Source organism: Euphorbia lathyris, chromosome 2, assembly GCF_963576675.1.
Source record: "Euphorbia lathyris chromosome 2, ddEupLath1.1, whole genome shotgun sequence".
Classification (NCBI taxonomy): Eukaryota; Viridiplantae; Streptophyta; class Magnoliopsida; order Malpighiales; family Euphorbiaceae; genus Euphorbia; species Euphorbia lathyris.
In genome coordinates, this window is record NC_088911.1 from 117,112,968 (window position 1) to 117,128,937 (window position 15,970).

Below are 15,970 nucleotides of genomic sequence, written 5' to 3' on the forward strand. Positions count from 1 at the left end.
GCTCATAAATGATGTTGGTGAATCTAGCATTCATTTTCGAGATGTCTTCATTGTCATTCATCTCGAACAGCTCGTATAATCTCATATGTTGGTTCACCTTTGACTCCTTGACCTTGCTCGTGCCTTCATAGGTTACTTCGAGCTTCTTCCATATTTCCTGTGCTGACTCACAACCTGAAATTTTGTTGTATTCTGCAGCATCTAGCGCACAGTGAAGCATATTGATAGCCGAAGCATTATTTTGTAATTTTCTAAGGTCATCTTCTGACCACTCAGTTTCACTCTTGACAACTTTTTTGTTGTCTACTGTTTTGTAAGGCACATATGGGCCTTGAACTATTACAAGCCACGCGCTCATGTTTATAGCTTGAATAAATTTTTTCATCCTGTTTTTCCAAAATGTATAATTTGAACCGAAAAACAAGGGAGGCCGACTAATTGATAATCCCTCAGGGAGTATCTGTGTTGTTTGATTTCCTAGAAGGAAACGAGTGCTGTTCTCAGCCATTTATCGGGATCAGCTCAAGATAGTTATATCTTTGAGTAATGAGCTACTTAGCTCTGATACCACTTGTTGGTCCTGTGTGATTAGTTCTAAGGGGGGGGGGGGTTAAGAACTAATGTAACTTTTTCGCTTAATTATGATGACTTAATCAATTCTTTAAGTTACTTAACTTAGTTTAGGTCAGCACGACCGAGAGATGTAAGACAGCTTTAGTCAGATGCTGACTAGAACTATTTTACTTGTGAGTTGGGAATTAACACTTGAGGTCAGCTTCCAACTCAGCACCAAAATTACTCAGCGTCAGCTTTTACAATTTATATCCTGAGCAATTTAATCAAGCAACACATATATAGATATATTGAGAGAGAGTTAGAAATTACTCAGCACGACTTATCCTGGTTCGGCCTCTCCGCCTACGTCCAGTCCCCAGAGTCCCTCCGAGCTTTTTCAATCCAATACCGAGCTCTTTAAAGGTAGAGCACAAACCATTTACAAGGCAGTTGAATATGCAAGAGTACTTTCCTCTATTCGTCTACTCAACTCCTACTGAGCGCTATAACCAAACACTCAGATTTCTCTACCACTGAGTACTTAAAACCGAGTACTCAGCACAACTCTCTCAATTTTACAGTTGATACAAACTTGTTCTTTCTAGATGAAGAACACTTTAGATGATTACAAAATCAATCTAGCTTTTACACAGAAATGGAAATTTGGTGTAAGATCTTTTTCTTGTTTGAATGTGCTTTGTATGTATGCTCTTTTTCTCTTTGTATTTTTCGGCAATCGGCTTAGGATTCAAGAATGAACTTGTCCTTTTATAGTTGAAGTCTGAAGCTCTAATGATTTGAATATGGAATTATCCGTTGGATTCAAACGGCTCTTTCTTGCGTCATTGTTCTGGTCAGCTTCAGATTTGCAGGCCAATCCCGTCGTCTGATTTTAGCAGGTGTCAGGCTTGTCTTCTTCCGGTAGGTTCATCTTCTAGCGCCAGTTCGTCTTTTAGCTAACGGACAGTTGACCCATGCATCTCGAAATTGACTCTGGGCGTAATTCCAAAGCTTTTGTTATTGGTGCAGACAGTTGTCGGATCTTGTCTTCTAGCAAACGGATCAATCGCGCTGTCCTGACGAACACTCAGCTTGACTTTATTGACGTTGCTTTTGTTCTTTGTTTCTGAGTCATATTCTTACTCAGCTTCCGTGGTCAGCTTCGTCTGCAAGCATTAGTTTAGAGGAAGACTTCTCTTCTTTGATACTGAGTTGCGTTCCACTCAGCTTCTTTGGTTAGCTCCATCTTCAAGCGTTTGTTCTGAAGATGACTTTTCTTCTATTATACTAAGTTACACTTCACTCAGCTTGTGCTGTGTTCTCATGCTGACTTCGTCCTGTCTTATTTTTTATTTCTGTTTGCATTTATACTTATACTCAACATTGAACAAACATATTAGTACAATTAAATCAAAGCACTTAAATTTAATTGCCTCTTAATCATGGTTTAACTTAAATCATTTTGTCAAATCAAAATCATGTGGAAAGGTGTTTCAACAAGTTGAACACTTGAAAGAATTAGTGTTTACAGAAGATATGATCGTTAGGTCGGCTTATCGGAAATAAATACCAATTTGATTAAGGTAGAAATCTGCTCCGATCCAGAGAGATATTTCTACGGTTCAAAGCCTGTTAATTGAACGAATTTACGATTTATTACATGCCCATAATCTTTTCAAAGTTAAAGTTGTTTTCTTTGCTTAATACGAATAAGTTTTACACTTTCCTTATTTTAAACGCTAAATTTTCTATCTCGTAATCAAATCTCGAGACAGAATTGATTTCTAAATTTCTAACATAAATTTCTCATCTGATTCTGATTAATTTAATTCAATTCAATTCAATCCAATTCAATTAAACGATTTTCTATAATATAAACCTAAAGACGTATTCTAAACTGTATTAAAATAAGTTTTTGTGAAAAAGTTCCCTGTGGCATCGATATCTTTTTATTACTACAAGCGAAATCGTGCACTTGCGAAAATCGCTCAACACATGCCCCGGAGTCCCTTTTAAATATCTCAAAATATGACTGGCAGCATCCCAATGTGAAGTTCTAGGAGATGACATGAGTTGACTTATAACACTCAATGCGAATGAAATATCAGGACGAGTGATTGTAAGATAGTTCAATTTTCCAACGATTCGTCTATATTTCTCAGGATTCGGAAGTAAATCTCCATCGTCAATCCTTAACTTCCCATTTGGTATCATAGGTGCATCATAAGTCTTTGCCTCAATCAATCCATCATCATTTAATATATTTAAGCAGTATTTTCTCTGAGTGAGATAAATCCTTTTACGACTTCGAAAAACTTCAATCCCTAAGAAATATTTCAATTGTCCTAGGTCCTTTGTCTGAAAACAAGTACCAAGGAAATCTTTCAGTTTCCTAATACCAGTTTCATCATTTCTAGTAATCACAATATCATCAACATACACTGCCAGTAAATTGCACCCAGTACTGGATGAGTAGAACACAGAATGATCATAGGCACTCCGACAAAGACCAAATTCTTGTACGGCAGAATTGAATCACCCAAACCATGCACGAGAGGATTGCTTCAACCTATACAAGGACCTACGTAACTTGCAAACTTTTTCGGACTCCCCCTGAGCAACAAAACCAGTAGGTTGCTCTATATAAACTTCCTCGCGTAAATCACCATTCAAAAAGGCATTCTTGACATCAAGTTGATAAAGTGGCCAGTTGTAAGTAGCAGCCAAAAAACAAACAATCGAACAGAGGAGAGTTTGTCAACAAGGGAAAATGTCTCTAAATAATCGATGCCATAAGTCTGAGTAGGGATGGATCTACAGTGGGGGCAATGGTGGCACTTGCCCCCACTGGAATCTAGAAGTTTCTAAAATCTCATACAGTCATGTTTTAGATTTGAAGGTTTGCCCCTTCCATTGCAGCTCTGTTACTTGCCTAACGCAAGGTTGAAGACGAAGTCCATCTTTTATATATCAGTTTTTTATTCTCTTTTTCTTTTTATTGAATAAAACGACGCCGTGGAAATCAAAGTGTTTGTCCTTTTTCACTTTTCTTTTTTGTCAGTTTGTCATTTTTTACTTTTCTTTTCTGTACTTCTTTATTGGGTTAACTTCTTTTTTTTCTCTTAATTAGTGTTTTGCTTTTATTTGACTTTGTTTTTTTTTCCTTTTCCTTTTCTTTCTTAACATTGAGAGTTCTGATTTAATTTTTTTTTCATTTGGAACAATTACATTCATTTTCTAGCTAATTAGTAGTAAAGCCTTTATTAATTATTTTTCTTATTTTTCTTATATAATTAATAATTTCTTAGCATTAATTAGTGATTGAAGTCAAATTAATTAGATTATTTCTTTCATATGGTACAAATGAGTCCAAAACTAAATATATCATCTAAGTCTAATTAATTTAACTTTGATGTTCCATAATTAATTACATTGTTGTGATTTTGATAATTATGGCTGTAAATGAGTCCAGTTATCCATGAGTGGCTCGGTGGTCATCTAAGCTCGTGACAAAATAAACGAGTTGGCTCGTAAGCAACTCGTGAATAGATGAATTTCTAAACGAGCTGATCTCAAACACAAATTTGTACTCGAACCAAACTCGAAGCTCGGCTCGATCTCATTAACATTATGACGAGTCGAGCCCGACAAGACAAAGCTCGGCTTAAGCTTATTAACATTATGATGAGCCGAGCCCGACAGGACAAAACTCGGCTCGAGCTCGTTAATATTATGATGAACCGGGTCTGAACAAACCAAAGCTCGGCTCGATTAAATCATATATAATTTTCCCCCACTAACCAAAAATCCTAGATCTGTCCCAGAGTTGGAGCATAACCTTTTGCGGCTAAACGAGATTTTAGTCTAACCATCTGGATTGAACTTGACAGTGAACACCCATTTGCAACCAATAACACGCTTCTGAGATGGAAGAGACACTAGATCCCAAGTATGATTCTGTTCAAGGGCATTCATTTCCTCTTGTATTGCTTTGAACCATCCAGGATGATTCAGTGCTTCAGAGAGGGAGGAAGGAACAACAACCGAATCTAAAAAGGCTACAAAAGACTTCGAGGAAGGTGATAACGCATCATAACATACAAATGAAGAAATAGGGTAAGTGCATTAGAGGGTACCTTTCCGGAGGGCGATAGGAAGGTCAAGGGTAGGATCTGGAGATGGAATTGGAGGGGGAACATTGGCAATTGGAGCATTAGGAGGTGTAGTACTTGAAGGGCGTACACGCCAAGAATAAACTTGTGAGAATCGGCCAAGAAGGAATAGAAACCATCTGCTCACTTATAGTATAAATAAGATAATCATCCTTAGAGGGACTTGTCGGATCAACAGAAAGAGTTGATTTAGGACCATAGAAAGGAGTGTTTTCAAAAAAAGGTAACATCAGTAGACACCAAATAACGACCCAAAGAATGAGAGTAGCAACGATACCCTTTTTTAGTCCGAGAATAACCCACAAAGATACACTAGATTGATTTGGGATCAAGTTTGGAGACTTGTGGTCGCATGTCTTGAACAAAACAAGTACACCTAAAAACACGTGGTGCGAGAGGAAATAAAAAAGATGAGGGAAAAAGAAAGGAGTATAGAATCTGACCGTTAAAGACTGAAGAGGGCGATTGATGAGAAAACAGGCAATGGACACCGCATTTGTCCAAAACACTTTGGGAACCTCCATATGAAACAACAGTGCTCGGGCGACTTCTAATAAGTGATGATTCTTATGTTCGGCAAAACCGTTTTGTTGAGGGGTAACGATGCAAAAAGTCTGATGAATAATACCATGTTGGGAAAGATACGATTGGAAAGTACTAAATACATATTCTTTAGCATTGTCACTCTACAAAATACAAATAGATTTGTTAAATTGTGTGTGAATCTCAGAATGAAAGGCACAAAACATAGTAAATAGTTCTGAACGATATTTCATAGGATAAAGCCAAGTAAAATGAGAATAATCATCAACAAAGGTTGCATTCATGTCTGAGATCCCTTCAGCATTGTTCATTTCGAACAGCTCGTACAATCTCATATGCTGGTTCACCTTGGATTCTTTCACCTTGTTGGTTGCTTCATAGGTGACCTCCAGCTTCTTCCAGATCTCCTGCGCTGACTCACAACCTGAAATCTTGTTGTATTCTGCAGCATCGAGCGCACAGTGAAACATGTTTATAGCCGAAACATGATTTTGTAGCTTCTTGAGATCATCCTCTGTCCATTTGGTCTCAGATTTGACAACCGTTTGGCCATCAACAGTTTCAACAGGAACAAATGGGCCTTGGACTATAGATAGCCAGGCACTCATATTTGTAGCCTGAATGAAATTTTTCATCCTATTCTTCCAGAAGGTATAGTTAGACCCGAAGAATAGGGGAGGCCGAGTTATGGACAGACCCTCAGGTAGAATCTGAGTTGTCAGATTTCCTGGGAGAAACCGAGTGCTGTTTTCAGCCATAGTGGGGATCAGCTCAAGGTAGTTAAACCTTGCACAGTGAGCTTTTAAGCTCTGATACCACTTGTTGGTCCCTTATAACGTAACAAGTTAGTTCCAAGGGGGGGGGGGATAGGAACTATTTAAAATTTTAGTACGTTAAGGCTGACTTCTTTTTCTTTGAAAAAGGATTACACAGCGCGCTGAGTAAATTAAGACACTAGCTTAGTCAACTGGTGACTAAGTCAGCTTCTTTCTTTGAGTCAGGAGATATCACTTGAGTCTATTCCTGAACTAAGATACTCAATACACATAACTTAGTGTGACCTCTTTACTTGGTCAGTTTTGTTTAAGCAAGCAATATATATATTAAGGAGTTTAAGGTTAGAAAGATGTTACTCAGCAGATTTATCCAGGTTCGGCCTCTAAGCCTACGTCCTGTCCCAGGAACACGTTCCGAGCTTTCGAATTCTCTACTGAGCTCTTTAACGGTAGAGCATCAAACCTTTTACAACTTAGAAGCTGAGTATAATAAGAGTACCTTCCTCTATACCTCTACTCACTCCTAATCTCTCGCTGAGTACTATAACCGAGTACACAGCCTCTCCTTTCTAATCTCTAGAAATGATAAAGATTTGTCCTAAACAACAATTGCTAAGACACCTTAGATGATTGAATAATCACTCTAGACTTTTACACGAAAGATATAGAATTTGGTGTAAGTATTTGCTTTGCTTTTTCTCACAGAACTTCGAGTAGAATTTTGGTCAGCGTAATGGCTTGGTGAAGATCTGCATCGAATGAAGCAACTGAAAGGCCCTATTTATAGAGACGTCTGAGGTATTAGTCATTTCGAATTTCGAAATAACCGTTGGAGGGAAACGGCTTCCTGTCGTTGTCACTCAGTCCTGCTCAGTGCTCTTGGCCAATCAGATTCAAGTATCTTCTGTCTTCGATTAGAGCTGAGCAGCTTTTAGTCAGTCCGGCAGAATGTCTCTCCATTTATGGTAAGGTCAACTAGACAGCTTTCTGTGTCTTCTGAACTTTACCCAAAGTAGAAATACTTTGTCTGGAAGTTGTTCTTGCTCAGCTGCTGTCTTGTACTCTTTGTCGATACAACTCAGCAGCTTCGTTCCGAAGTTGTTCAACGAAGGTCTTCTCGATCCTTCTTTCGCTGAGCTGCGTTTTGTACACAACGACAGCGTTTTGCATACGCGGGCCGAGTGGTCTTGATCTGTTTGACTTGGACTTTGACTTCCGTATTGGGCTTTAAGCCTTTTAGTCTTTATGTCTTATAAACAATTTAACTCAACATTGAACAAACACATTAGTGTAATAAATCAAAGCATTTAAACTTAGTGTGTTTAGAATATATTTAATTTTACTTAAATAATTTTATCAAATCAAAATCATGTGGAAAGGTGTTTCAACAATAACTCTAGCAAAACTGGAAAAGACGAATTACCAAATTGACAGTGAAGTCGTAAAAGACACATTTGTGTAGATAATGGATCTTGGCACTTGTCGATAAGTTGAATCAAGTACATACAATCCATTCACCAGGTTCCCTCTACCAATAATTTTCTTCATCCTAAGATTTTGAAAAAGACAATGGGTAGGATAAAAAAACAACACAACAGTTAAAAGTCTTAGTAAGTTGGCTGACAGATAATAAGTTAAGAGGAAAATTGGGTAAACATAAAACAAACGCTAAAGGAATATTAGATGTTGGGTGAGCTATCCCTTGTCCAACTACAGAAGTAGTTGAGCCATTGGCTGAAATAACAGATGGAAAATTGGCCAGATTTTGAAAAGAAGAAAGAATACATATGTTGTCGGTCATATGGTCTGTAGCACCATAGTCAATAACCCAACTACGAGAGGAGTTGGATAGACATGCAACATGATTACTTGTATCAGCCAAACCGGAGGTTGAGGTTGATGGTTGTTCTGCATCATAAGTTGTAGAAAGTTGTTGAAACCGAGCATACTTATCTGCAGAAATTGTGATAGAGGACGAATTTGGTATGATGCTACCTTGGGTTGCCATATTTGCAGACCTCCGGAGAGGATGCTGGCCCGAGTATTGGGGTGGTTTACCATACAGTTTCCAATAATTTTTCTTAACATGCCCTTCTCCCCCACAGTGATAACAAGTACGAGGGGAGCTAATGTTGCCACGAGGAAGAATATTGTCTCCACCTCTGCGACCTAGACCAACATTACTTACCAATGCTACTATATCAGAAGACAATGTACCAGAAACCATTATGCCATCCTTGTAGACGTTAAGTAAATGAGAATAGATTTCCGCAAAAGACGAGAGTGTCCACTAGTTAACAACTATGTACAGGCCACATCATACTCATGACCTAAACCTGCCAAAAAACACTGAACAACAACGCGCTCCTTCTATGTTTACATTTTTTTCACATCAGACACAAATCTTGAACGGGTGGTGAGATAAACAAAAATCTTGAAATATACTCAAGAGACCCAAGCTCTTCACTGATACAGAACCCTAGGAAATACTACCCAGAGACAAAAAAAAAGCTAAAAAAATTCAGAGAACCTAAAGCTCTGATACCATGTAATTTTTTGTGAATGGGTATTTCTAAACCTTTCTTATTCCATGCACACATATATATGCAGCTTAGAAAACTTCTTTATACCTTACAAGCATCCTAAGTTATGTATAGGCAATCTTTAGCCGACTATACATTAATTGGGTAGACTATTGGGTTGAGTAGACTATTGGATACACTTTACAAGACTTTACATTAATTACATACTATTGGGTAGACTTTATAAACTTTACATTAATTACAATAATAAATAAACATATGTACTTCCATGCAGCTACATCCAAAAGTAGATCTAGTAAAGTAATATAAGTAAATGTTGTAAGTATAAGAACTGGGTATACATATAAAACCTTAAAATACCAAAAAAGGCAAAAAAAGGAAAAAAAAAAAAAATTATCTTGCTATTAGAAGTGGATCCGATAATCCATCATGAGAAATATCAAAAAAACCATGATTCTTACATAAAGCATAAACAATGTCCACCATACTAGGTCTCTTTAAAGCCTCCCTATGCAAACAAGCAATAGCAACTCCCATTACATTCATTACATTTTCCATTGAACATGTCTCCTCTAACAGACTTTCATCCATCCATGACTTCAATCTCTTCTCCCTCCTTTCCTCATTTCCCTCCCAAATTCCGGTGGCTTTCATCCACAAAAGCTTACCCTCTTCGTCTACGACTTCCTTACCCGATATGAGCTCAAGCAAAACCACACCAAATGAGAAAACATCCATCTTTGTTGACACTATCCCGTCCGTTAGATATTCCGGTGCAATATACCCTTGTGTCCCAACTATATGCATAGTTATGGCATTGCAGCCTGATTTTGCTAGTCCAAAGTTTGCAATTTTGGCTCTCATGTTTGAGTCTAAAAGAATGTTGCTACTTTTTATGTCTTTGTGCACAACCCTTGGTCTAGTATGTTCATGGATATATTGGAGACCATTGGCTATGTCAGTGGCAATGCCTAATCTTGTTTTCCAGTTCGGTTTTTCGTTCTTGTCGCTGTGTAGCCACGAGTGGAGTGACCCGTTTTCTATATACTCATAGATTAGGTAGCAACTTGCATCGTCCGGGTCTATGCAAAAGCCCTCTAGCTTTACTAAATTCCCATGATTTACCTGCAACAATAACAAGACAAGTTTGAATCACAAGATATATTTAAATTTCATATCAAGACATATTTAAATTTCATATCACTTGTACTTGAGCCATTTATTTATCCCTGGTATGATTCAATACTTCAAAAATTGACAAGATAACCCTTTTTTAAAAATAAAAATCAAGAGATAGCTTCAGAACAATGTTTTACGACCAATCATAAACACCACGGAGCATATATGTGGCAGATAAACTCCGAAGGTGCTCCACCATGTGAAGAAAAAAGAACAGCAAGCCAGCCATTGGCTGAGCCCAGCGGGAACTCCAGCACCCCGAGCTTTCCCTGGATCCGCCCATAGTGACTGGTTTCAAACACAGGCTTTGCTCATTTTGTTCTAAGAAGGAAGGGAATAACCTGACCAGTTGACTATTGTTTTATATTGGTAATAGTAACAACCCAAAATACTACATTCCAAAGAAACAGGCCTGGCTGAATGCTGATGATGACATAATATATATGGCCGTTTCCTTTCAATTATTTGAATCCTGAGCTATATTAATAACTACTTTAAAGGTATCCTACCATATAAATTATAATCATACATTATATAGTGCATATTAAAACTTCAAAACCCACTAAACACTAAATAGACAGGTCACTCAAACCTAACCCCATAATTTTTTAAGTTGGAAACATTAGATAATTGCATATTTTAATTGAAGTCATATACTTGTGTCCTTGTCTACTAGAAAGTTTCAGTCTTTATCCGAATATTCTTTTGTATTTCTAGTTATACTCCACTGGGTATTAGAATCAGGGTTTTGTCACCGTCTACAACAGATGAGTTTATGATCCTAAATATCCTAAATGCAATTTGTAAAAACTAGCTATCAGCTACACCTCACTAACAGTAAAATCTATAGTATGAAGAAGAGATGGAGTTTACCTTCTGTAAGATCTTAAGCTCCTCATAGGCATTCCAATTCATCTTCTTGATGGCAAAGTCCTCTCCATTAATGGAACCTTTAAAAACAGAACCTTGGATTAAGAACTTCTCACTGAATCCATCAGTAGCTTCTTTCAACTCATCAATTTTAAAAACCCTATACTTGTCCAAACAATCTGAAACATCTGCCATCAAATTCGCTTCCATGTCCTTCAAACTTTTATCTCTCTTATGGAATTGTATCCTCTGCTTCTCCTCATTCGCCTCCTCTCTTTTCATTAACTTACCCTCTCTATAAACCCAAAATCCACTAATAAAGATCGACAAAACCCCAGCAATTCCAAGCCCAACCCCTAATCCTGTAATCAAACCCTTCCTCTCTTCCCTCTTCACAGAAGGCACAGGTGGAGCAACAACAGGCTGCGAAAATCGTGGTAATCGATTGACTGGAATAAACACAGTATCAAAAGGCTGCATATTGTTCCCATTAGCATCTACAATAGACTGTGTTTCAACTCCAAAACGGGAAGCAACTAGTGATAAATTATCAGAAGGTTGAAAAACATAAGAGATCATGTAATTGACTTGGTTTTGCAACTGAGTTTGATTAGGACACCTACAAAAGATTGGGAAGATGACATTTTGGCCTATATCAAGTAAAGTAGGAATCAAGGTGGGGTTAACAACCTGAACAGCTTGATAAGTTGTGAGGTTCTGAAATTGGTTAGAAGAGACCAGGTAGTAAGTGTCATCTTTTTTTATGGTATAGGAGAGATTTGCATAAGAGTAAGAGATACCTGTAGTGGAATTAACAGTTTTACAAGAACATGACAAGGGAACAAGGAGAGATTGGTCTGGTAGAAGAGGTGAAGATGGAGAAGAGATGTTACTTGGATTTGATATCATCAGTCGGCTAACTGAGAAAAGGTCACCAATGGAAGCCAGATCAAGAAAGTTTGGTGCCATGGCTCGGTAGAAGGCGTAGGTTTGGCATGGATAAGTGGTCTGGTTCACCGAGCAGGCGAATCCTTCAGTGCTTGGCTGGGCGTGAAAGTGTTTGATAAAATGACTGAAAGAAAGAAAGAAGAGGAAAGAAGAGATCATCTGGGTTTTGGTTCCCATTTTTTCACCAGTTTCAGCACTCTACTCTTTCACAAGATATCTGTTGATATAAGTGGGTCAATTGAGTTGTGGATCCCACGTTCAAGCTTATCTTTTTATTGAAAAAAATCATATTACGTATACATATAAGAAATTCTAGGAAGTATGATATGAGCAATTGAACCTGAAAGTGAAACTGTGGACATGATCGGAAATTGGCATGATGGACTTGAATTCTTAGGATGACTCTCAGCTCAGCTCAGCGTAGAATGTTGAATATTGAAGAGTATGGCCTATTTGAAAAAGCACAATTCATGAAACTAGACTCTCGAAGAGTGGAGGAGATAAGTAATAATAAATACCACAGCCAAGCTGTTGATATTTTCAATTTGCCAACAGTGCTGCGGTGGGAACCAAAATGCTCTAGTGGGTTGTGAAATGTTGAAAGATTAGGATCTTATGAGACAAGTGAGTTTGAATTATAATTAGCTCAACTATGGTGTGTAAAAAAGCTCTCACTTAGCTATAAGGTTTGACTTGTAATGAGTTGGTGCTCGTCGGGATGGACAACCTAAACAAAGAGCGGTTTTAAAAGAGGATGATGGGACAATAATGAACTGAATCCTATATTGAAAATAAAAATTGGTGATGAGCTATATTAATAAAATGTGTTTCTATTACACGTAGACACGTTTTAAAGACGTGAAACTCAAGGAATGAGACTTATGCCAAAACATGTAATATTTGCATGGAATTGGATTAATTTGTTACTATTGGTATTAGAACCAACTCTCTGCGTATGATGTGTTTGTTGGTTCGAGGATAAACTAAACAAAAGGTAACGGGTCTATAATGATTCAGTCCTAAGAGGGTAGCACGATAAGAGCGACAATTTTTAAATATTTTATGAGCCTTTGCAGTGTAACAGGAGACTTAAAAGTGTCTCTGGCACAGTTAAAACTCATCCAGAACACACCAAGTAGTTAAAAAATATGTAAAGGACTAGTAATGGGAATTTAATAAGATATTGAATTAATGGATAAATTATTATTTATATTTCTAAAGCTTTGACAAATTCAAACCCCTTCAGTCAGAAAAGGGTTCTATTTGTATGTGCAAAAAGCAACAAGTAGAAATAGGAATAACTTTTTTTTTAGTCTTATTCTTCCTTTCTAGATCTGGATTTTAAACTATATTCTTCTTCCTTAGTTTCTTACTGTACTTTTTTCATCTAGATAAAAGAATGACATAAGCATTTTCATTAAAATATATATATATATATATAGGAACTAACCCAATGTTTTCAACAAAGAAACACTAACCCATAAATTAAAGGAGAATGAACAAATATTAAGAAACACCATCACTAAACCCATCTCAGACCATTACATACTATAATAAATGTTAAGGGGAAGAATGTTCCATACAAAAGGTAAGTTTCTGACCAGTTCCCAACATTCTTTGTTCCAATTGATTGGTGGAACTGCTGAAAGTATGCTCTTGAAATTGGCAACAAGCTGCCTGAATAAAAGAATATAGATTTGTTACTGGTGGTGTTGACGTTCATAGCAGCTTAGACAGGTGCCTCTACCCACTATGAGATTGTAACCAGCCGAGGTGGAAGTTTTCAACAAGGAACAATTTAAAGAATGATAGAAGGGAGCACGAATGAATTGAATCCACATAGAAAATGAAGAGAGAGTAATTGTGCTATATATATTATAATGATGTGTGTTTAGACGCATTTTAAAACCATGTGGCTCAAAGAATGGTTCTTGAGCCAAAATGAAATATCTACATGTATTGAACCGGGTGGTTACAGTTGGTATCAGGCCGACTTTCCATGTACAATGTGTTTGTCTGGAAATGAATCAAGTGGAAGTTGGTGGATCCGTAACCGGCGGTCAAAGCTTACTCTTTATGCACAATATTACAATGGAGGCGGAAATGAATTGAATCTCATATTTAAAATGGAGAAGGTATTCCCAATATATGTAAACGCATTAAAATGGCGAGGCTCAAGAAATAATATTTGAACCAAAGCGGAAAATAGCTACCACTAGGTTGTTACAGGCATTTTCACATTGATGATGCTTCAATGAGGATCACAAAAGGACACACAATGAATATGCAGCACTACAACAACCACAAAGCCTTAGTCCCGAAATGATTCGGGGTCGGCTAACATGAACCATCATATAAAACCGTGAAATCAAGTCGTGTCAGAGACACAAATTCGCTCCCTCCACTCCGTCCTATCCACTACCATATTTTCCTCAATTCCCAGTAAACTCATATCACTCTCGATCACCCTCCTCCAAGTTTGCTTAGGTCTTCCCCTACCCCTCACCACTACATCTCTTTGCCACTCTTCGGTTCTCCTAACCGGCGCATCAAGCGCTCTACGTCTCACATGGCCAAACCACCTTAGTCGGTTTTCTCTCATTTTATTCTCAATAGATGTGACCCCTACTTTTGTCCTAATTATTTCATTATTCACCCGATCCTTTCTCGTATGACCACACATCCATCTCAACATACGCATCTCCGCCGCCGACATCTTATGGATGTGGCAGTGTTTCACTGCCCAACACTCCGTACCATATAACAATGCTGGTCTAATTGCCGTCCGGTAGAATTTCCCCTTCAATCTATTAGGCATGCCGGGGTCACAAAGGAAACCCGTAGCACTCTTCCAGTTCGACCAACCAGCTTTAATCCTATGAGCAACATCTCCATCTACTTCTCCATCCGTTTGGATAATAGATCCTAAATACCGAAAGCAATCCGAGGCCTGAACAACTCTCCCATCTAGGGTGATTGTCCCTACCTCCCTACTCCTATGGCCGCTAAACTTACACTCCAAATATTCTGTCTTACTTCGGCTCAACTTCAAGCCTCTAGATTCTAGAGTTTGTCTCCATAATTCCAACTTCCTCTCCACTCCTTTCGTCTCATCAACCAACACAATATCATCTGCAAACAGCATGCACCATGATATACCATCTTGAAGTGAACTTGTTAGTTCATCCATAACGATGGCAAAAAGAAATGGGCTTAGTGCGGAACCTTGATGCACTCCAATCGTAATAGGAAACTCTTCAGTCTTCCCAACACTAGTACGTACACTCGTGCATGCTCCCTCATACATATCCTTTATGGTGTCAATATATTTCCGCGAAATGTCTTTCCTTATCAAGGCCCACCAAAGTACTTCCCTTGGTACCTTATCATATGCTTTCTCCAAGTCAATGAAAACCATATGCAAGTCTTTCTTCTTATTTCGATAGTGCTCCATTAATTGTCTCATTAGATGGATGGCTTCCATAGTTGATCTTCCCGGCATAAAGCCAAACTGGTTTTCCGAGATCTTCACCGTCCTCCTTAGCCTTTGTTCGATCACTCGCTCCCAAAGTTTCATAGTGTGACTCATTAATTTGATTCCCCGATAGTTGGCACAATCTTGGACATCGTCTTTGTTCTTATACAAAGGGATTAAGATACTTTTCCTCCATTCTGATGGCATCTTATTGTTTCTCCAAATTTTGTTGAAGAACGTCGTCAACCATTCGATTCCTCTTTCTCCCAGACATCTCCAAATCTCAATAGGGATGCCATCAGGTCCTACTGCTTTCTTCAACTTCATCTTACTTAATGCCATTTTGACTTCACCCTTTTGAATTCTCCGCAGGCATTCATGATTTATCATATCGTGATGGATACTTATATCTCCAACATCTTGTTTGCGATCTCCATTAAATAAGTCATCAAAATAGGACCTCCATCGTTCCTTGATATCCTTATCTCCAACTAGGACTTTCTGGTCCACATCCTTCACACATTTAACTTTTCCGAGATCTCGCGTCTTCCTATCTCTCATCCGAGCAATTCTATATATGTCTCTTTCCCCTTCTTTCCTATCCAATCTGGTATACAGATCCCGATTCACCTTTGCTCTAGCGTCTCGTATGACCTTCTTTACTTCCTTTCTAGCCTTTTTGTATTTTTCGTAGTTCTCGTCACTCCTACATTTCCCCAATATTTTATAGGATTCTCGCTTACTCTTTACTTCTTGTCGTACTTCTTCTGTCCACCAAGATGTGTCCTTACCCGGTGGCATGCTACCTTTAGATTCCCCTAGAACTTCCTTCGCTACTTCCCTTATACTATGCTCCATCTTAGTCCATATCGAATCTATATCTAAATCCATATTACAAGTCTATGAATA

General features: G+C 38.0%; 1 protein-coding gene across 1 annotated transcript; it reads right to left on the reverse strand.

The window, feature by feature from the left end:
• Nucleotides 1-8,890: 8,890 nt before the first annotated feature.
• Nucleotides 8,891-12,229, reverse strand: LOC136219636 (serine/threonine receptor-like kinase NFP). Its single transcript, XM_066007112.1, has 2 exons — nt 10,642-12,229; nt 8,891-9,714 (listed from the first exon to the last, which is right to left on the reverse strand). Exons 1-2 carry the CDS (start codon nt 11,761-11,763, stop codon nt 8,983-8,985), a joined length of 1,854 nt encoding a protein of 617 aa, XP_065863184.1. The 5' UTR covers nt 11,764-12,229; the 3' UTR covers nt 8,891-8,982.
• Nucleotides 12,230-15,970: the final 3,741 nt, after the last annotated feature.

Excerpts from the sequence above, each read along its gene's own strand:
- LOC136219636 (XM_066007112.1), bottom strand. The coding sequence starts at position 11,763 with ATGGGAACCAAAACCCAGATGATCTCTTCTTTCCTCTTCTTTCTTTCT. Across the intron at positions 9,715-10,641 it reads AGCTTAAGATCTTACAGAAG|GTAAATCATGGGAATTTAGT; the intron begins GTAAACTCCATC and ends TTATTGTTGCAG.